Here is a 23,045-nt window from a genome sequence, read left to right as displayed (position 1 = left end):
CTTTGTGCAGGATTCCCTGTATGTTAATTTGAAGTTGAGTCAGTGGTGAGTGTAATGCATGGATCTATTTCTTTTAGAGAAATGACACACCCCACCCCCAGCACTACATGTTGACCTGTTGTCTGCACATGAGCTGTTATCTACGCATGCACTTTGTTCTTACTCTCTCTCTCACTGCAATGTGAATGGACCAGTTAAAGCCAAATCCCACACCTGTACTTTCATTTAATATATATGTAGTTGTGCACAGACACAACAAATTGGCAATGAATATGAAACTGAATGTCAGAGAATATCACAAATTGCACCGACAGTTATGAGACAGACAGTGAGAGTTAAACACGGTAAGAAAGCTGAAGGACGCATGAGTAATAGCGAACAATGCCTTGAATTTAACGTGAAAATAACATGCTGATGGATTTTGTTGAAAGTTAATGAATTTGATAGAACTAATGCATGCTGGGAGTCATATATCAAGAAGGTGGAACTATATTGTAACACAAACAACGTGGAGTAACAAAAGAAAGCCCCCACCATTCATAGGAACCCTTGAAAAGCCAGCAAGCAGTAACTTAGAGATTTAGATTTTACAAAAGGAAGCAGTCAAAAGATGAGAGCATTTCTGAATACATTGCAGAACTGTGCTAACTTTCTCAGTACTGTGGTTTTGGAGATTGACTTTCTGATGCATTAAGGGACAGGTTTCTATAGCATGCATAGTCAAAGCACTCAAAAGAAGTTGCTGTCCGAAAGAGACCTAACCTTAGAATGGGCATTGATCATTAGAGACTCCAGTAAAGGATGAAGCGGAACTACAAAAAAGGAGTTACTGTATGTATTATTATGTATCGCACAAAATGTCCCTGAATGGTGCAAGAAGCCAAAAATGTTATCAATGTGGTAAATCGTCCCATGATGCAATTGACTGTTGGTTCAAAGAGAAAGTCTGCAGAATGTGTCACAGACAAGGTCACACAGAGAGAGTGTGCAAGGCAGACAGAAAGCACAACCAAGTGAAAAGACCCAATCACAAAACTAAACAAATGCATGAAGTTACCAAATGTAAAACAGAATCAGACAACACAGAGTCAGGCATAGGTGAGCTGTCATGCCTAGAACTGTGTAGTATAAGTGAAGCAAATCACAAAATCATCTGGATCACAATAGATGGGCCCAGTGTAAAACTGACAATGGAGCTGAATGCAGGGTCAGCTTTGTCCATAAGTCTAGAAGCTGACTACAACAGATTATTTTCTAAGATACCATCAGAGAAGATCTCAGTGATGCTAGAGAGGTACATAGGTGAAAAAGTGTCTCCCAAAGGCAAGCTGAAAGTAAATGTGACGTATGGAGGCCAAACACAACAGTTAGCACGTGATGACTGCTATCCAGTTGCAACTTTGGGCACTATTCCTAGGAGCCCACTCTTATAACATAGAGTTCAAGTGTACCAAACAACACAACAATGCTGATGACTTGTCACATCTTCCACTATTGGCAACTGAAGAAGGAAAGTCTTCATACCGTGACCCAGCAGAAGTGTTCCACACCACATTGGTGGACCAATTGCTGGTAACAAATTCCAAACTACAAAGGGAAACAAGGAATGACCCGACATTGTCAAAAATCTATGAAATTTTCATGCAAGAATGGACAGCTCATGGTAACCCTAAGTTTCCAGAGGAGATCAGCTGTTGGTGTGTCAAAGGACGCTGATGTGTGGAACTTGTGTTATGGTTCCCTCTGAACTGTGCAATAAACTGTTAGAAAATCTGCATGAAAGACACTTGGGTACAGTCAAAATGAAGAGTCTCACCCGGAGCTACGTGTGGTGGCCGGGAATAGATAAACAGATTGAAGACTTGGTCAAAGGCTGTTTGGAATGCAGAAAGTTAAAAATGTACCCCTACAAGCACCATTACACCTGCGGGAGTGGCTGTCATCACCATGGCAAAGAGTACGTATTGACTTTGCCAGGCCTCTCATAGACTCCACATTTCTGATTACTGTGGATGCTCATTTAAAATGGCCAGAGATTATACCAATGAAGTCAACCACCTCAGCAAAGGCTGTCTCCGCTCTGAGGACAAGCTTTGCCAGAAATGCCTTACCAGAACAAATTGTGAGTGACAATGGATGACAATACACATCAGAAGAATTCCGACTGTTCTTGAAGAAAAATGGCATCAGCCATTTCAAGTCAGCTCCTCGCTACCCAGCAACGAATGGGTTAGCTGAAAGGTTTATCCAAACCTTCAAGAAGTCCATTAAAGTGATGGACAAGGAGGACATTTCCTTACAGCACAAGGTGGACAACTTCCTTTTTGTGTATCAGAACTCTGTTCATGCGACAACAAGTCAAACACCTGCAATACTGTTCATGAAGAAGAATATGAGATCTTGCATAGACCTCCTGAAACCAGATCTACAGAGGGAAGTGCAGAATAAACAGTTCAGCCAGTTGCCAAGTGAAGAAGCAAGGACATTGGACAGGAATTCCAAGCGCAGGATTACCGAGAAGAAAAGTGGACACCTGGTAGGAAAGCTACAAGAACTAGACCACTAATATACACAGTGGATTTTGAAGATTGGAGACATCATGTAGACCAGATACTTGATGCTCAACCGAAGAGCACACCCAAGTCGACTGCATCCAACAAAACAGACACATTACAGTCACCGGACTTACTCGCAGTGATGATGTCACTGACAGCAATGAAACACTGGAAACTGAGAACGTTGTCTTAGACAAGACACCTACCAAACCTGATGTCACTCCACAGGTCCAGGGGTGCTATCCTGAAAGAAACAGAGTGCCACCCTAAAGACTGAATCTTTAGAACTGTAAAGTTAGTTATGAAGCTGTTATTGTGAAAGCATTTTATTTGGAATATGGGTTTATGAAAAGGAAATTGAATATTTTGTACATAAACAGTTTTATGGCGCTTTTAACAGTTTAAAGGGAGAGAAAGTGCAATGTAAGGATCCAGTTCTTTTAGAGCAATGACCCCACCCCCACACCCCCCCCACACTACCTATTGATCTGTTTCTGCACATGCAATGTTGTCTATGTATGCGCATCATTCTCCCTCTCCCTCTCTCTCTCACCGCAACGTGAATATACCAGTGCAAATACACCATTTCCCATGTGTCTGCTTTTATTTAATATATATGTAGTTGTGCAGAGATACAAGAGTGTGGAAGCTAAGTGCAATGTCAGCATTCATTTCAAGAGGATTAGAATGTAAAAACAAAGATAAAATGCTGCGGCTTTATTACACACTGGTGAGGCCTCACTTGGACCAGTTTTGGGCACCTGACCTAACAAAGGATGTGCCGACATTGGAGAGGGTTCAAAAGAGGTTCACAAAAATGATTCCAGAATTGAAAGGCTTAACATATGAGGGACATTTGATGGCTCTGGGTCTGTTCTCACTGAGATTTAGAAGAATGATGGGGGGAAATTTCACTGAAACCGATTGAATGTTGAAAGGTCTAGATAGAGTGGATGTGGAGAGGATGTTTCTTGTAGTGGAAACATCTAGGAGAAGAGGCTACAACCTCAGAGTAGAGGAATGTCCATTTAGAATTGTGATGAGGAGGAGTTTCTTCATCTTGAGGCTGGTGAATCTGTGCAATTCATTTCCACAGGTAGCTATGGAAGCCAGGTCATTGGGTGTACTTAAGACAGAGATGCATAAATTCTTGATAGGTCAGGTCATGAATGGTTACAGGGAAAAGGCAGGAGAATGGGGTTGAGAGGGAGATGTATCAGCCATGATCAAATGCCAGAGTAGGCTCAATGGGTCAAATGGCTTAATTTGCTTTATGACTTATGTCTAATGTCTTATGGTTTAAACCTTTACTGCCTACCCTAAATCTTTGTGTAACATTCGCTTTGCCTAGCAGCTTGATCTCGGGGTGATAACCCCACTGCCCAGCCAAACTTAAGAAATCTCGTTTGGCTGGATGCTGCACGAGGTGACCCCTGTTACAAATCAGAACCCTGAATTAACAAGCAGTACACAATATGCGATTAAATGATTAAGCTTTATAACTCTGACTATGTGGTTAGTTAGAAACAAAATATAAAAGAGAAGGGGGGGCAATCTTATAAAACAGTCTGTGCACATTCATTGGAGTTCACTCAGCAAGATCTTCTTTCCACCATTCGATCTCCTCCCAGCGTCACCAACCTCTGGACTCCCACTCAGAGTCCACCCTGTCGGGCGGCCTACCACATCTCTCCATTCGCATCTTCTCTCTTCATCCCCCTGCGCCTTCTGGCAAAAACTCGTGAAACCAACAGCTTCCAGACACACAAGAAAGAATAACATTTCTCCCATTGGAGAGCCACTGAATGTCAAAGTCCCGTTATCTCTAGTCATAACCCAAACATTGTTGCTACAGAGAAACCTTTACCTTAGCAGTTAGCATTCCAGAGAAGCCATTCCATTTGTATGCTCTTTAGTTTTAGATTTCTACCCTGGGAAAGCATTGTGACCCTTTACCTTACCCATGCCCCTCATGACAATTTTAAAAAAACACTAATATCGCCCAACACTTTCCTTTACTCTGGGGAAAGCAATCATGTCCCAATAACATCCTTATGAATTCTTGCCGCTCCCTTTCCAGCTTAATGACATCAAATGCCCTCCAACTAGAGTTTCCTGACTTCAAAATCCAGGAATCTCTCGCCTAATAAACTGATGAGTACATCCACATCCCAAAAAGTCCAGCAGTTCAAGAAGGCAAATTTCTGCAATTTTTTAGTGAAACCTTTCTCCTTGTATATTTAATCCAAAATATCCTACAGTCTCATTGGTTTCCCCACATATTGATCTGGAAAATTGGGTATGGGAGAAGTCGAGCATCAGACCTTAAGCCCCTACAAAGGACTGTGAGAACAGCTGAGAGGATCATAGTGGTCTACCAACCATCCATTGGGGATGTTTATCAGGAGTGCTGTGTACGCAGGGTCCTTAGTATTATTAAGGATACCACCCATCCATGCAGAATCCTTGTTGACTTTGTATCACGCAGGAGATTCTGATGCATAAAAACAGGAATGGTCAGGATGAGAAACAGTTTCTTCCCTCAGACCATTAGGCTTCTGAACTCCCTGCCACATCGTATTCAAAGTGTCTCTGGTTAATCTGCTCCATACCTTACAATATTTAATACTAATGCACTTTAGTTTGTTATTTATGTGATTCATCTGTAGATTTTATCCTCATCTTCATAAATTTTTGTGTGTTATGTGCACTATTGTGCTTTACAATCTGGTTTGAAGAAATATCTTGTTTCAATATATATTATATGGTTAAATGTGTTAAATACATGTATGCAGTTAAATGACATTAAACTTGACTTGATTTGACTTACTTACGCTCCATAAATTCTTCCTCCCTGTTATAATAGCTAACTCGATTTTCTCTGTCTTTGTAGATGAGAGTGGCCTATGGTTGCTGTATTTCCCGTGTGATTCTGTTTCCTGACAGACTGTACCTTTCATTGTTATTATTGTTTACTGGTCTGGAAATGACTCCGCCAATGTTTCTGCTCTTTCTTCGCTTCTCCCAAACTCATTCACTTTCTTCATTAAACAACAAATTTCTGAAGGAACTCAGAGGGTCAGGAAGCATCTGTAGAGGCAAATGGATGTTGTTTTTCACAATTTGCAATTTGATGCTGGTCATGACAGGGCTTCAGTTAATGTCTGATACAGATATATTTGCTTTCTGTCCGCTGGTTTAGCCAATGAAGTTGTTTAGTTCAGCATGTGGAGGCTCCATGTTAGCTCTGCCTTCACATTAATTCCTGAAACAGTAATCAGGTCTCCCAGTACACCTGCCGTACATGCATTTAATGCTGACATCAGCATTTCCTGTCCTACTCATAAAAGAAGTTCATAAATGAAAGTGGTTGGTTTACCGTTGATTGGCTGGGTGTTGGGGCTTTCCTGTGAAAGTAAAAGTGTGGTCAGTGTTTTGGGTTGAGACACTGCACCGGGAATAAGAGTGTAAAAGAGAGATAGCCAGTAATAGATGTGAGGGGGAAGTGGGAGGCAGTGGCTGGCAGGCTAAATGTGAAATGAGGAGGGAAAAGGGATGATGAGTGGATGGAACCATGTGTGGGGACTGTCAGGGTGGAGGTTACAAGACAGAGACTGGTGGGTGAGATGCATAAACAGATAAGGACATAGGGGGAAATAAGGGCAGCTGGATCCAGGAGGAAGAGGCAGAGGATGGAATATGATATGCGGAGATAAAAAAAAAAGGCTGCAGATGCTGAAAAATGAGCAGGGAGGAATGAGAAGCAAGGGAGGGATGATAGAGAGATAATTTTGTGAGTTCAGATGACCGTTCTTCACTTCAGGACTTTTTCCGTTTTCCCCTGCTCTAACTCTAATTGGAGGTCTACCCTTTTCACAATCTGCTTACCCCTATCGCTATTACTATTGTTCTTACACTTTAGCTTTCTGAATTCCTTTGAACATTCCTCATCAACACTTGCAGGAAATGTCCTTGAGACTTTCACTCATCCCTTCACCTGGATCCATCTTCCGTCTCTTGGTCCAGCCCTTCCTTCCAGCCTTTTTTATTCTGGCCACCTCCCTCTATCTTGCAGTTCAAAATCAAAAAGATAGGTCTTGTCCATGAGCTGAAATTCTAAATTCGAGGAAGGCCAATTTTGATGATGTCACAACCACGGATTCGGCAGCGCTATGGATACAGCAATTGCTCTTGCGAATATGCACATGTCAACTAATTATTATTTCATTGTGATAGTATTTAACTCCATTCTTTCTGTTGTAGTGTTTGTCGAGACTTGGGCACAGCACAGCAACGCTTCGCTGCCTGTTCGCATTCAGCCTTGCCTGAGAAATTGGACTGTCGAGTCAACTGACTCTGAAGACGAACAGTATTTGTTTTATATTTAGTTATTCCTTTCAGCCTCAGTGTACGCTTTGTTGTCCATTTAAGAGTTTTAGTTAGCAGTCCTGTTTTGCCTAGTGTTTATTGTTTTCATTTCCCTTTTAACTCTGTTCACATTGAAGTCTGTGAACTATCAACCATTTCATTGTCTCTCACTCCACATTTGGACCACATCCAAACCCAGTGACAGATGATATCAGAAATGGTCTGATGTGTGGATTGGGATAGGCAGTTTCCTGGCAAGTTGTACTAGGTAAGTGGGAGGCCTTCAAAAATGAAATGTTGAGAGTTCAAGGCTTGTATGCGACTGTCAGAATAAGAAGTAAAGATAACAAATGTAGGAAACCTTGATTTTCAAGAAATATTGAGGAATGGTTAAGAGAAAAAAGGAGGTGCATAGCAGGTATAGGCAAGTAGGAACAAATGAAGTGATTATGGGGTATAAGAAATGCAAGAGAACACCTAAGATAGAAATCAGGAAGGCTAAAAGAAGGCATGAAGTTGAAGGAGAATCCCAAGGTATTCTACTAATAAGTTAAGAGCAAAAGGATTGCAAGGGACTAAATTGGCCCTCTGGAAGACCAGAATAGTAATCCATGTGTGGAGCCAAAACAGATGTGAATTCTTTGCATCTGTATTTACTCTGGAGATGGACATAGAATCTATAGCAGTGAAGCAAAGCAGTATCAACTTCATGGAACCTGTGCAGATTACAGAGAAGGAGGTGTTTTTGTACCCTGAGGCAAATCAGGGTGGGTAAATCCCTAGGGCCTGGAAAGGTGTTCCCAATGGAGGTAAGTACTAGCAGAGATATTTAAATCATCGTCAGCATCAGGACAGATACCAGAGGATTGGATTGTTTTGCTGTTTAAGAATGACTCTAAACTTAAACCAGGAAATTATAGGCCAGTGACTCTGGCATCAATTATGGGAAAGTTATTGAAAGGTATTCTAAGGGACCAGATGTAGAAGCATTTGGATAGTAATGGACTGATTAAGGATAGTCAGCATGGCTACGTGCATGGTAGGTCATGTCTAACCAATCTTATAGAGTTTTTTGAGGAAGATACCAGGAAAGTGGATGAAGGCAAGGCAGTATATGTCCTCTACATGGACTTAGTAAGGCATTATTCAAGTTTATGCATAGGAGGCTGGACAAAAAGGTTCAGTCACTCGGCATTCAGAATGAGGTAGTCAATTAGATTAGACATGAGCTTTCTGGGAGAAGTGAGAGGGTGGTAGTAGACAGTTGCCTCTCTGACTGGAGTCCTGTGACTAGTGGTGCACCACAGGGATCAGTGCTGGGTCTTTTTTTATTTGTCATCTATATCAGTGATCTGGATGATAATGTAGTTTATTGGATCAGCAAATTTGCGGATGACACCAAGAGAGGGGTGGAGCAGGCAGTGAAGAAGACTATCATAATTTGCAGAGACATCTGTATCAATTGGAAAAATGGTCTAAAAATGATAGATGGAATTTAATGCAGACAAGTGCGAGGTTTAGGACTAACCAGGGTAGAACCTTACACAGTGAAAGATAGACTGATGAGAGTGGTAGAACAAAGGGACATGGGAATACAGGTCCATAAGTCATTTAAAGTGGTGTCATAGATAGATAGGGTCGTAAAGAAAGCTTTTGGCACATTGGCCTTCATAAATCAATGTATTCTGTGCAGAAGATGGGATGTTATGTTGGAGTTGTGTGAGATGTTGGTGAGGCATATTTGGAGTATTGTGCGCAGTTTTGGTCATCTACCCACAGGAAAGATGTAATCAAGGTAGAAAGAATGCAGATAAAATTTACAAGAACGTTGCTGGGTCTGGAGGATGGACCTGAATGAGAAAGAAAGACTGAATAGTTTAGGACTGTATGCCTTAGGTATAGATGGAGTAAATGCAAGCAGGCCTTTTCCCCTGAGCTTGGGTGGTTCTAAAACCAGAGGTCATGGGTTAAGAGTGAAAGGTGACTGTATGTGGGGTTTGCATTTTCTCATTGTGAGCCAATGCTTTTATCCTAAGTGTTCTGGTTTCCTTTGAGTTCTGAGTGGTGAGCTGTATTGTAGGTAATTAGACATTGTATGTTGTCCCTTATGTGTAGATGACTACAATTTGGGGGAAATTATGAGAATATGTGCAGATTTTTAAAAATGAGATCAATGAAGGATTAGTGTAAGTGGTAATTGATGTTCAGCCCTGACTCAGTGGGCCAAGGGGCTTGTTTCCATGTTGTATCTCTCTGTAAGAACAGGAATCCACAGAGGTGTGACAATTTATCACTACCCTCTCAATAGGAGAAGATGACCTGATCAATAATGAATTACATATTCAGCATGCCTCTGGATAAAATTTATCTCCACAATGACAGCAGAAAAGATGAGAAATAATCTTGAGTTAAGGTCAATATGGGTCAAAGCCTCCACACAAGACTCAGGTACTAATGCTATTTTGTATGTTTTACACAATGTTATAGCAACATCAAAATCAATGAATTACAGTAATTGTCATGCAAAGGTTATTTTATTTTCTGAAATATGTTCTCAGAATAATATGCTGGTTATTGAGAGCCAACTAGAAGTCCCTCATGCGCCTGAAGGACCCAACGGTTGAGCTGTAGCCGCCCCAGTCACCGTATCTCCTGTATTCCCCGGGTCTCAGGAAGTACTGTCGGCCTCTGTAGTTGGGCTGCTCATAGAAGATCCAGTAACCATCCATCACCTGACAGGAGTGGATGTCACGGTAACGGAAACGATCGTAGACAGAGGGACAATCATCCATGAATTCCATCATCTGCCCCTGAAAGTCAGGCCTCTCGTAAATCCTCATCCTGTAGGTGCCTCCTCGGTACTGGAATAGAGGATTTTATGTGTCCTTAGAACAATATAATCATGTCAAAAATGCATATAACATAGATATTACAGATAGATGCAGTGGTACTAAGCCTCAGTAATGATAATAATTAATTATATTTCAAGTCCACCCCTAATGAAATAACGTGGAAAAAATTTATCTCTACATTGAGGGCTGTTAAAGTATAGACAATCATGATTTAAGATTGATGGAGTTCACTGTTTCAGCAGGAGACAGCGAAGAACCACACTATGTCATGATTCTCTAAAAAATAAATATATATTTGGCTGTTGTTCACATGAAAGGTATTTTAAGGGTATTAATGCATCCTCAATTATAACCACATGAAAGTCTCTACGACAGAAATGATGTCATAAATATGTTTCTGAATTAGAAGCATCTTTTGCATATCTATAAAGTACAAAAGCCTGTTGAAAAGTGAGTATTGGGGTTCTGAAGATAGTATTACCAGAAAGAACAAAGCTTACAGAATTTATTTCCACTAACATGATGAAATTAATGTAAAATTTATGTTAAATTATCATGATAAATATACATACAGTAGGTGCCGACCTTTGTCTTCAAATAGATTAACTTGCTAATATAAAAAAAGGAGAAATTGAACCGAGGGTTTTCAGATTCCTCATTCCTCATTTCCTCTCTGTCAGAGCCATAAATGTAATTCTTCACAGGGTGCGATTGTTGGAAATAATAACGTAGCCTTGACTTATTTTATTGGTTCTCATTACCTGACAAACGTGAACCAGATGATCTTGGAAAAATTTGCAAATTATGGGAGAAGACAGAGTGCTTCAACATTGAGCTAACATGGATTCAATGGGCCAAACAACCTCACTCCGTGCTTTAACCCCACTGTGGTTCTCTCTAATCATGCAGTTAAAAAGGCAGGTTTTTGTAATCCAGCTCAGAAGCAGTAAATAAGATGGAGGTTTTATTGTGAATAAAACATCATACAAATTAATGAAAAGAGGCCATTCATCCCACTGAAAACCTCAATAGTCAAAATTATATTCTGAACAATTCATCTTATCATCTCCTATAAGATGATAAGAGGAGTAGATAGAGTGGACATTCAGAGTCTTTTTCCTGAGCCAGAAATGGCTAACACTAAGACATATAATTTTAAAGAAACTGGAGAAGAGTGTCAGGGTGGGAGTTTTTTTTGCACAGAGAGTGGTAAGTTGGTGTAACACTGCCAGGTGTGGTGGTAGAGGCTGATGTAATAGGAACATTCAAGTGACTCCTAGATAGGTGCATGATTGAAAGAAAAATGGAGGGCTCTGTGAGAGGGAAGGGCTATATTGACACTTGAATAGGTTAAAAGGCTAGCAGTAATTGTGGGCCAAAGGGTCTGTACAGTACACTTTCACATTCAATGTTCCATGTTCCCTGCTCTTGGTGGGTTATAGTACATCGAGTGAATCATAGACTAACACAGCACGGAAAGAGACTCCTCACACCAACTGCTCCATGCTGAGCAAGGTGTCCATCTCCCATTTCCCAATGTTCAACTCATATCCCTCTGATCCATTGAGGTCTGAGTCATCAGCATCCAGGTGCTGTAACTGTATACATAACATTCTATAAAACTAGCACAAACTGACCAAATACTCTCTGTGGCCCAACTAGATTTTAATAAAGAAGACACAAGGCAGGCCAGTTTCTGGAATCTGGATCAACACAAAATGCAGGAGGAACACAAGTATCTGTGCAGTCAACATTTCAGTTTCAGGTTGTTTATCAGGATTGACAAATGCTGCCTGACTGGCTGAGTTCCTCCGCCATCTTGTACAAAGACATTCATACAGTTTCCGCATAAAAAGCCAATGATGCATACAACACTGATAATAAACCTCATTCTGATTCCGATTCTTTACCCAATGCCCTCACAATCACGGATACAGCTCCGTCTGTCAAAACCAATCGGACATTCATCCCTCACACCAGATTCACTCATTTCCTATACCAACGTCATTTCTGTTGACTCCTTTAACAAATACCTACTCTCTCCAAACTTGTCTCCAAATGCCAGCAGCTAACACATTCACATCGCACAACGTTTCAGAGAAAGAGCTTGTGCACAAGTGTAATTATTGGAAATGTCAGCCATTTTCTAGCAGTGTGTAAAGTGGCTTGGAACACCTCAGTCACCAACAGCAACTTACAGAAGGGTAACTGCGACAGGACTTGACACAGTCATTGAATCCCATCCAGCGCTGGTAGTCAGGATACTCTCCCCTGCTCAGGACATACTGGTATCCCATGTAGTTGGGTTTCTCGTACAACACCCACCAGTCACTGTCAACACGGATGGAGTTACAACGGCTGAAGTAAGGGGAGAGGTCGGCACAGTCAGAGCTGCACTCATAGTGCCGACCCTGGAAGTTCCTGTCCTCATAGAAGATGATCTGTGGGAAGAAATAAATTGCTTAAATCAGACTGGAGACAAATAATGGTTACAATATAATTCACAAAATGAAAAGTGGTCTTGCCTTTCCCATTGTGGTGTACGGTCGATAACCAACTGACTACATGGAACTGTAACTGGGTATTTATATACTGGACAGAAAGGCTTTTCCAGCAAGGCCTTTGTAATGTAAATGATGCAAACCTCAGGTCAGCAGAAAACAACATACATCCCGTGAATGCTGAAAAAGCACCTGAGAATACGAGACTTGTCAGTGACCCAGTGATTGTTTTTGTTTTACAGCAGACAATTTAATTGTACAATGCAGTAAATCAGCCTTTTTCATTCTATGCTAGGGATCATTCTAGAGTTTCTATAAAGCCCCTGTTTCAAGGTATGTCGTAGAACCACATCAGCCAACACAAGTCCATGAAATCTCCACAAAGCTTAATGAGACCACCATAGATGCCTCAAAAGGCATCAAGACATCCACCTGTAGAGGTTTTTGTTAAGTCCAGTGGAGTTTCTACACTTCTTGCAGCAATTCACAACCTCCTGAAGTTTGAAACTTTTTTACACAGAATGAAGACTTCTGAAGCATAATGACAGTTGCAGAGTGGAAACCAAGGTCTCTTCCAATAAACACCTGGCAAACTGTGTCCTGTCACAAACACAAAGTCTGCAGATGCTGGAAATCAAAGTAACACACACAAAATGCTGGAGGAACTCAGCAGGCCAGGCGGCATCTACGAAGAATACTGCCCTGTTCCACAGATACTGCCTGACCTGCTGAGTTCCTGCAGCATTTTGTGTGTATAAATTGCTTGCTGTGATGTCACTCAAAGAAAATAATACTCTTCAGAGCACCAGAAGTGCTTTATTGCTCTGAGAAATGTTTTTGGGACTCTTTGCCTCCACCAACCGAGCAGCAGCTCATACAGTGCAACCCCCTCTCTGTGGATCAGCCAAGGGGTTCTGTTCTCGAGCGCCCCAACAGGCAAATGTACCAGCATGAGGCAATGATGCCTATGAACATGAAAAGCTGCCCTCCGCTCTAGACTCTCTATCAAACAAATCCTGAGATAGAAAACTGCTATGAGTCCTGCTGGCCTGTGTGGTGAGACGTAGAGTGACAGGCTTTGAAGTTTCTAGGGCATCTGCATTTGCTAATTGTTGTCTTATTTAGAGTCATTAAGCCTTTGTGCTCTCTGTTTCATCTTGTCAAGTTTATGTTGACTGGCACGGGTTTTACATGGACTGTGATTATTTAAAGCGACTCCAGATTAATGCTTATCACAGGGTCCTTGTTCTGAGAATGATCTGTCTCATGGTGTCACTCAGTCAAGTCACTGATGTTCCATTGACATTCCTATGTATGAACTCTTGTTTCCATCTTGTAACCCTGTCATTTCTCTGCACCTGGGTTCAGTTGTTACTGACACTCACCTAGACAGAAAACAAAACAAACACAAGCAGTTCAACTTCAGAGCATTGAAGCCACATCATATATTCTTTTATACTGCACAGAATATTAACAGTAAAAATATTCATTTTTTTCTGGCTTGCATGATGATTATATCTGACTGCAATTGTATCTAAAAGCCCATTGCCCATCAGAATTACAGGGCTAAACAGTGGTACAATGGACTCTTTGCTTTGATGTGAACTCTCCAACTGGATCTCTGTAGGATCTGCTGCCACAGCACGATTGGGGACTCTGACTTTTTAAGTTAAAATACACTTTAATCATACAAATTACTCTAAAATATAAAAATACTGAATCATCAATTCAATATTTGCATAATAAGTAATGGCTTAAGTTCATAACTCAAATGATGGTAGAGGACGTTTTTTGCTTTAAGAGCACTCAGGATCTAAGGCAAGGATTGCTTTGATAAAGTTAATTTTAATATATTTTGAAATGAAGTGAATTCCTTGTCTGAAATAAATGGATTTCTTTTCAGAAATGATTTCTTTCCCTCTGAACAATATTGTCCACTCTGCCAACCTACAGATTAAAGCACCTTTTTTGATTCCTTCATGTGCTCTGAATTTCTTGGGAATAAAATAATTTTATTTTCAGATAGCATCTTACCTGAGGATCCAAATTAACATCTGTAAAGCTCAAAGATAAGTGATCAAAGTCTACTATGGACTCATCAGTACAGTGAAAAGTTATGTTTCTGAGGGTGTTCAAAAAATTCGAGCATATATTTCTTCTAACTGAATCCAGTTTCATCCTATTGACCAAATTTTATTCTGTTGCTTTCACACAATAAATTTGTTTTTGCAACCAACTGATGTACAAATTTTGTGTATAGTTAGAGCATTTTTATCACACCTCAAGATGCTTCGTAAGATTATTGGAAAACACTGAAAGGATTATTTGTGCAACGCAGTCACTGAGGCTTTGTCGTTGAGCAAACAGTCATTCTGTACACAGCAATCCTCACCACAGAAGTGAATGTCACATTAATTCATTCTAAATTTTAGCTTTTAGAGTAAGTGTTTCTTTAATTTTTAATCATGAATGAGTGTAGAAAGTAGACACACATCTTACTCAAGTTTACCTTTTACTGAACTGATCAACAACATAAAAATACAGGGAACAGTTCCTACTATTAAATTTATTTTCATGCATGAAAAGAACAGTGTTTACTTTGTTACTGTTTTTAACATAATTAACTATTATTTAAGGCCAGCACTTAATACCCATCTGTAACTACCCTTGAGAAAATGGATATGAACAGCTTTTCTAAGCCCCTGCAATCGTTTTAATGAAGTTCTCCCATAGAGATGTTGACAGGGAGTTTCAGGATTTAAACCCAGTGGCGAATCAGTGAGCTAAGTGATGTGGAGGGGAAGCTACAGATGGTAATATTCATTCCCCTGTCCTTTGGGAAATATTATCAGAGCAGTCTGGGCAAGTACCTGTAGTGAATTTTTTATAGATGATACACACTGTAACCACTATGTATCAATGGATATTTTGGATAATTGATAAGGTGCCAATCAAGAAGGCTACTTTGATAGTCTCAAAGTTGTTGGAGCTGCACTTATCCAGTCAAGTGGAGAGTATCATGATGGACCTTGGAAATGTGCCAAATATTAGGGAAGTGTGGACTGTCAGGAAGTGAGTCAGTCAGCAGAGGACACCCAAACTCTGACCTAACCCTCTCTCTAATGCATGTACATCTGTGGTCAAGCCAGTTGAATTTGCAGACAATGACGACATGTGCCCTGTGCTACTCTTCAAAGTGTCAATGGAGGGACCCTAACAACAATAATGCCACTGAATGTTGGGGGCAGATGCTAGATTCTCTCTTGTCTGACCTGAATATTATCCTGATCTTATTGCATACAGGCTTGGAGTTTGCTGAGGAAAAGCTCGTAGAATTGAAAATTGCGCAAACATCTGAAATCATCCCCACTTCTGGCTTTAAAATGCAGGGAAGTTCACTGAGGCAGCAGCTGAAGATGACTGGGCTTTGGAAAATGCCGTTGCAAAAGGAACAATTGCACTTAGTTTATTAATCAATCAAAATTTAAGTCATGAAGATAACCAAGACCATTATATGTGATCAGCAGGCTGAATAACTGCTTCACTTGCGGACCTGAGGACTTCACCTGCTCCACAGACATATTTCAAATGATTATATGGATTGCTAGTGATTGATTCTTTGTCTGTCTTTCTTATCCGTCGGTGACAGATGGCTTTGTGTAGTTCTACTACTGCATGAAGTCACCTGTATGGGAGAGTTTTTAAAGTGGAAAAGCTTTTGCACTGGAGCTCTTCCACTCTCTCGACCTCAGAAGTCCGGGTGCAGTGGTAGGAGTCGTCATCACAACTGGGGTCTTCCTTGGTTACAGTGGATGACCATGACCTCTCCTGTGCCTCATCATGCTTTTTGCTCTCCACAAAGTGTTGCAGAACCACCTTCCAGGCCATTAGTTTCATTTGTCAGTCTGTCGGAGCTGACTGTGTATGCTAGGACAGGTGTGACTCTAATCTCACCGGGTATGAGGCCCACCGGCCACCCTCACCTGGTATAGTCTGCCTGTTGAAACAGTGTACAGATGTGTGGCCTGTGCCACACGCAGACAGCTACTTGGAGCCACAAGGGAGAGTTGAGTGCCAAATGGAGACTAAAGGTGAAAGAACTGCCTCAGAATGGACACAAAAAGCCCCTTCACCTGAGGTGCCACCCTCCACAGACACAACATCCATCCTAATAATAGAAATAAATGAAACATAACATTTTTTTCGGTCATAGCTCTGAGCACATTCTTCAATGCACCAATTTGTAAAGCAGGGGATAGCTTTGGAAGTGATCAACAATGTTGTCAGAAGAGAAGCAATGAATTTCAGCCAAACAACAAAAGAGAACAAAGTATTGTAGACTCTCAAGTAACACTTGAGAGTATTGTTTATTTCTAGATATTGGTGGATGAAAATCTGAATGTGTTTTGATAAAACTTTAAAACCTATTGAAATCTGTGAAAATTAGTTGGGCTGGTGCTGATGGGAATGTGATGTTCAGAGCAAAACATTTCCAAAGCTACAAAGTTGAACCTAATTTACACTTTATTGTAGGGTTTCCTATGCTGTGATGGAAGGTTTATTACACAGCTGCCAGTCGACTTTGCCAACCTCTACTCTTATTTCATCTCCACATCACTGAAGCCTTCAATCATATCTTGCCCCAAGAATGCAGTATTATTTCCTTTTCATGTAGATATATGATTCTCTTTTGAAACTAATCAGTAATCCACTTCAAGCCTCAGGTTCAAACAGTGCATTCTCGATGATCACAACTTGCTGTGCAGCACAAAATCCTCATTCACTCCCGAGTGATTTTCAATGTCAGCCAGGTGCTGCTTTGTTTCCAGCTCTTCACAGGGGATGTGCAACCACAGAGTGAACCATTGCATTTGAGGATCCAAGGTATTCAGACATGTCTCAGCTTACAGCTCTTTTCCATCAGCTGTTAACCTAGAGTGAGAACTCGGGCAGTGGATCTGTCATTTAGTTTATTCAGTTTGACTATTTACTGTATCTCTATATTTCTGCAGTGAGTTGAACACCAAAGTGTTGGAATTTTGTTTTTCAGACAAGCTGAAGAGGTCGGGGGAATTGCAGTATAAATTCTGTTACAGATTCAGAACAAGTTTAAAGTGCTGGAGAGTTTCGTATTTCAGCTGGGAAATTCAATACATCACTGGACATTCCTCATACACAATTTGCTGAGAAATTTGCATCTGTACCTGGGTCAGATGACTATAGTGATCACTTCCAGGTGAAATGGTACTCATTGGGATAATGACCCTGGCAATTCTGTACACAATTCACCTTAGCTTGACAGATTGTTTCCAGACATCAGCCGCATGCTGCTCACGACATGTTTTATCCCCATAAATTGACTCAACCTCTGTTGAAAGTTCACAATAAGACTAGGAGCACCTGGTGCTGTAAAGCTGATGGGACCAATTGAAGGATTTCTGTGCTGACATTGAATCCTGGAATATGAATCTCTGACTATAGAACAATGATGTAGTGAGTTGGAGATTATCCGTCCACACCTGTGTAGGACACAGCAGCAAATCTGTTCTGATCTTTACTTTCAAAGTTTAGTTCTGTGGAATTTATTAGAATTTTGCTTTGGAAATGGAGAATAGTGTGTCAACGCTGCCATTGCCAAGGATATAATCAGGGATGGATTTCTACTCCAGTGCATCTTATCTGCTGGTGCATAATTGTAAACAGGTTTAGAAATGTAGCAGATTAAATTTTCTCTCTGTTTTCTTTTTAACAGCAGTTTCTAAGAGTGCCTTTTCCATATTACCTGTGAATGTAAGTTGCATTCTATATGAAACTTATACATTAGAAAAGACTGTATATATTTTCAAGAAAAGTCAGTACACTGAATTGATAACTCAATAAAGGACTTTATTTGTATCCACCAAAGCATACTGTTCACAACATTATGTTTTACAGTAACTGTTTAGAAGTCCCTCATGCGCCTGAAGGACCCGATCATTGAGTTGTAGCCACCCCAGTCACTGTATCTCCTGTATTCCCCGGGTCTCAGGAAGTACTGTCGGCCTCTGTAGTTGGGATGCTCATAGAAGATCCAGTAACCATCCATCACCTGACAGGAGTGGATGTCACGGTAACGGAAACGATCGTAGACAGAAGGACAGTCGTCCATGAATTCCATCATCTGCCCTCCAAAGTCAGGCCTCTCGTAAATCCTCGTCCTGTAGTTTCCACCTCGGTACTGGAATAGAAATTTATAACTTTACTGATGAAAGCATAACTTTGACAATGGTAGAAAACAGATGACTTGGATGGAATTCCCAGGCTATAGCAGAATACTTCAGGGTCAGGGAGATTTGTTTCCGGGAATCCCTAATTGGGCTCACTGATCAAGTGTATTGAATGTATGAAGTGGAATTTATTGATGGTTTGAAACTAATATATTCTAGATAATGAATCAATAATTCTACAGATCAGTTCTGACATTGTGTAGGTTACTTCCATATTTTCACCCTAAACCTGGCTCTTCTAACTCAACAGCCACAAAGGTCCAGTGGAGTTGCTACCATGGTTTATGTTGTTCCATTTTCCCTGGCCCTGTCAGGACAGAGGCACTTGAACTAGAGCTTGTCCAATGAACCAAGCTACTGTTGAGCCATTTTGTTTCCATCTAACATGTTGCAGGAAAAGAATAAGCTAATGATGTCGGCTACCTGAGACATCTGAAATTCAATCTGCTCTATTGTCCTGTATCTCGCATAATCATTGGCATTAACACTCCCCTGACATAATAGATGCAATCAGTGGGATGCCAAGTCTAATAAAGCATGGAGTTCAGTCATTTTGCAAAGAAGGGTGAGGGAAATACAGTGAAAATTAGATCTCATGTGCAAAAAGTGCAACATTCTGAGCGTTCACAAACCTGAAACTTACATATGGGTAACTGCGACATGACCTGATTGTGTCATTGAATCCCATCCAGCGCTGGTAGTCAGGATACTCTCCCCTTCTCAGGACATACTGGTATCCCATGTAGTTGGGTCTCTCGTACAACACCCACCAGTCACTGTCAACACGGATGGAGTTACAGCGGCTGAAGTAAGGGGAGAGGTCGGCACAGTCGGAGCTGCACTCATAGTGCCGACCCTGGAAGTTCCTGTCCTCGTAGAAGATGATCTGTGGTGAGAAGAGAAGCATAGTTCAATAATTTATCACATTAGCGTATCTTTATGATGTAAAACAATTAAAATATGGAGCATGAATGGAAATTACAGGCCTTACCTTTCCCATTTTGAGTTTAGTCAGGCAACCACTGACTGATTGTGACCCTGCTTGGTGCAGCCCGGTATTTATATGCTGGACTGAAAGGTCGATGTAAAGAATGGTTTATTCTGCTGATAACTCAGGACTGAGGACTGGCAGAAAGGAGAACAAAAAAAAAGCTATCGCTTATGTGTTAAAACTAACACCAGTGCACATATTTTAAAGAACAGTCATCAAATATTTTCACATAACCTTTGTTTTACTTTCCATTTTATTTATCCCATTTCAAAGCAGTCTCGAGGAAAAAGAGTTGGTGAAGCTTCTTAGAACTGGGAGTAGGAAAGACACACAAAACTTTGTATTTACTGCATGGTGAGCATAATGGAAATAACATAACATTTAATTTGAATTTATTATCTTTTTATTTAAATATTGACTATCTTCTTCCTAAATGTTTAGAGCAGGATTGGAATTTACATCAGCAAAACACACCAAATACTGGAGGGGCTCAGCAGGTCAGGTAGCATCCATGGAAATGAACAAACAGAAAACATTTCGGGCTGAGACCTTTCTTCAGGACTGGGATTTACATGATGTAAGTGCGAGCAAACTCCATGACAAGAAGGTTTAATTTAATGCAACTGTTAAGGGATGCCAACCACACCACCTTTCAGAGTTTAGGCACTCTAACTCCACACAGACAGCACTCAGTGTGTCAGAACTGAACCCAGATCTCTGGAACCATGAGGGAGTGACTCTACCATCTGAGCCATTGAGCATCTCATGTAAAACAATCCTTTGTGCTGAAGTAATACTTTTGCTACTTTTACTTTTTTTTATTAATAAATACAGTGCAGAATAGGCCCTTCCAGTACAATGAACCAGACCGCCCAGCAACCCACGAATTTAACCCTAGCCTAGTCACAGGATAACCAGTACATCCTTGAACTGTGGAAGGAAACCATTGCACCTGGAGGAAACACTGAACTCCGACACGGCAAAATGTTTATAGCGTCACACTAATCGCTACGCTACCATAGGACAGTTATCTGGTTATTTCCACTGGAGTTGTTGAGAATGTAGAGCACCTTCAAGCTTAGCTGAAGAACTGTTCAAACATGTTTTCTTTAAGGAACATTGAAACTATTTTCCCTCCAACCTCGGTGACCTCTCTCGCGAATATTGCATCTGTCTGCTCTATGAGGCCATGGACAGATTTAGGAATCCCACTGACATTCCAGCAGCAGCAATTAACTTATGTTCACCCTGTGAAATTATCCAAGCTGAACAGCTAACCAGCAAACCAGGGTTACACTGGGATTCACCAGTTCCATCCACAGTTCAGGTTAGAAGAGAGAAAAGTGCGATAAAGAAGTTTCTCTGTCTTAAGAGAATATGAAACCTTTGGCTTTACATTTGGAAATGCCTAACATTTTTTGTGAACATTTAAATAATGCTTTATTTCTCTAAATTTTTAGCAAGTCAAATACACTCCCAGGAGTAAAATGCTAACAATCAAAAGAGCTGTATCTGAATTAAAATGCCTCCCCTATTAATTCAATTTAATGCATGTCTAACCATCAATTGATTTAGTTGCCAAATTCTCATATATGTTCCTTAAATGTTTCTTCAAATTGAAATCAATAAAATATTTGCTCAGAAAGGGAAGTAGTTAAACTAATAAATCAAGCAAAGCTACAGAAATAAAAAGTTCCCTTTGTGGGAATAGAAGACAGGGCTTCAAATGCTTGCGTCTGAAGACACTACATCAAGGGAAACAGAACTATATCCTGAATGATCTTGGTGTGTCTCAGACTCTGTGCTTCACTGCTGTTAAGATCATTAAAGGCACCAAATGTCTGACTGTCAGAGGGTGAACTGAAGTCTAGCATGTCACACACACTGGCTAATGAAGACCAGGAAATTTCTTTGATCATTGAAACTTTATAAGGTGGTTATACTTTGACACAAAATCTCCAATGCTCCTTCATCTTAATTCAGTTCTGGCTACTCGGGTTTCCTACCACAGTCCAAAGGTGTACCAGTTGATAGGTTAACCGGTCCTGTTGTTAGGATAGGATTAAATTGGGGGTTGCTGGGCAGCGCAGCTTGAAAGGCCAGAAGGGCCTATTCTGCATGGTATTTCAATCAACAAACAGATAAATAAGTAAATTGTTATATTCTTTGCAGTTTAACAATGAATTGCCTATATGTATTTTATATACCTGTGATAATTTATTATGCTTCTTATGGAGTTGTTCAGTGTGCACCCCTAGTGGTTTCACTGGTATGATTCTGGAAGCTTCTCTTAGTGCTGTATTATTTGAATAAAGGCTTTCTCATTGGTTGACTCTTATTTATGAGTTTGAATGGAATTGTTCTTATCTATGGGTACAAAATAGCTGAGCACAAAGCAGCGCCATCTTAGTCTCTTAGTCCTTTTGTCCCTCCCTTCAATTAATAGACCTCTATCACTGTTCACTTCAAATATTCTTTGTTCTATCAATGCTTAATAAAATGATCATAAAGCAACGGGTTTTGTGCCTCTTTCCTGACTTCTGAAAGAACCTCAGATTAGAACATTAGAATCCAATGCCATTCTGCCAGCCATAGCTTCAACAAACACCAGTAGGTTCACTAATCATACGTCTCTTGTATAAATCCATGTTGACTTTGCCTAATCACATTAATGTTTAGACCATAAGATACTGGAGCAGAATTCAGGCAATCAGCCCATTAAGTCCGCTCCACCATTCCATCATTCCATCATGGCTAATTTATTGTCCCTCTCAACCCCATTTGCCTGCCTTCTCCCTCTGACTTTTGACATTCTGATTATCCAAGAACCTATCAACCTCCACTTTAAATATACTCAATGATTTGGCCTCCACAGCCGTCTGTAGCAATGATTTCCACAGATGCACCACCCTCTGGATAAAGGAGTTCCTTCTCGTCTCTGTTCTAAATGATGTCTCTCTATTATTCCTGGGTGTTTCCCAGTTGTTCTTTTCAATGTCCTTTATAATAGACCCTAGTATTTCCCCTACTACTACAGTATGAAAAAAAAAATTGGTCTTCAGTTTTTTATTTTAACTCTTCCTCTTATAAATATTGAGGTTACATTTCCCAGTTTCAAATCTGTGGGAACTGTTCCATGATCTCTAGAATTTTGGAAGATGATGGCTAATGCATTGGATATTTACATACCATATTTTTTTGATGCTGTGAGATGCACATTATCAGGCCCGGAGATTTATTGACTTTCAGATCCATTAATTGCTCAAATAGTTTACTTTAAATTAAGCTAATTTCCGCTATTCATTTGCCTCTTGTTTCCATAGAATTTCTGGAAGGACTTCACGCCAACATTATCAAATACCCCAGTCACCCGGGAAAGTCTGTCTTCTCCTCACTTCCATCAGGCAGAAGCCTGAAACCATGTACAAGACTTGACGGCAGCTTCTATCACACTGATAGCACTAAGAATAGTGAATGGTCTCCTCATCAGACAAGATGAACTCTTGGCTTCA

The 23,045-nt window shown here is 40.5% G+C and overlaps 2 protein-coding genes across 2 annotated transcripts; both read right to left on the bottom strand.

Annotated features, from left to right (window-relative positions):
• Positions 1 to 9,438: 9,438 nt before the first annotated feature.
• LOC140728304 (gamma-crystallin S-1) lies at positions 9,439 to 12,423 on the bottom strand. Its single transcript, XM_073046844.1, has 3 exons — positions 12,301 to 12,423; positions 11,974 to 12,216; positions 9,439 to 9,784 (listed from the first exon to the last, which is right to left on the bottom strand). Exons 1-3 carry the CDS (start codon positions 12,307 to 12,309, stop codon positions 9,509 to 9,511), a joined length of 528 nt encoding a protein of 175 aa, XP_072902945.1. The 5' UTR covers positions 12,310 to 12,423; the 3' UTR covers positions 9,439 to 9,508.
• A 5,718-nt stretch (positions 12,424 to 18,141) lies between these two features.
• Positions 18,142 to 19,464, bottom strand: LOC140728303 (gamma-crystallin S-1-like). The gene is made up of 2 exons (XM_073046843.1): positions 19,186 to 19,464; positions 18,142 to 18,493 (listed from the first exon to the last, which is right to left on the bottom strand). Exons 1-2 carry the CDS (start codon positions 19,447 to 19,449, stop codon positions 18,218 to 18,220), a joined length of 540 nt encoding a protein of 179 aa, XP_072902944.1. The 5' UTR covers positions 19,450 to 19,464; the 3' UTR covers positions 18,142 to 18,217.
• Positions 19,465 to 23,045: the final 3,581 nt, after the last annotated feature.

This window comes from Hemitrygon akajei, chromosome 5 (genome assembly GCF_048418815.1).
Source record: "Hemitrygon akajei chromosome 5, sHemAka1.3, whole genome shotgun sequence".
Lineage (NCBI taxonomy): Eukaryota > Metazoa > Chordata > Chondrichthyes > Myliobatiformes > Dasyatidae > Hemitrygon > Hemitrygon akajei.
This window is presented reverse-complemented; position numbering and strand designations above follow the sequence as displayed.

What these genes read in the sequence shown, in the direction of transcription:
- LOC140728303 (XM_073046843.1), bottom strand. Translation starts at nt 19,449, where the DNA reads ATGCTTCTCTTCTCACCACAGATCATCTTCTACGAGGACAGGAACTTC. An exon ending in CATGTCGCAGTTACCCATAT is followed by an intron (nt 18,494 to 19,185) that starts GTAAGTTTCAGG and finishes TTTCTATTCCAG; the next exon opens with TACCGAGGTGGAAACTACAG.
- LOC140728304 (XM_073046844.1), bottom strand. An exon ending in CCTGTCGCAGTTACCCTTCT is followed by an intron (nt 9,785 to 11,973) that starts GTAAGTTGCTGT and finishes CCTCTATTCCAG; the next exon opens with TACCGAGGAGGCACCTACAG.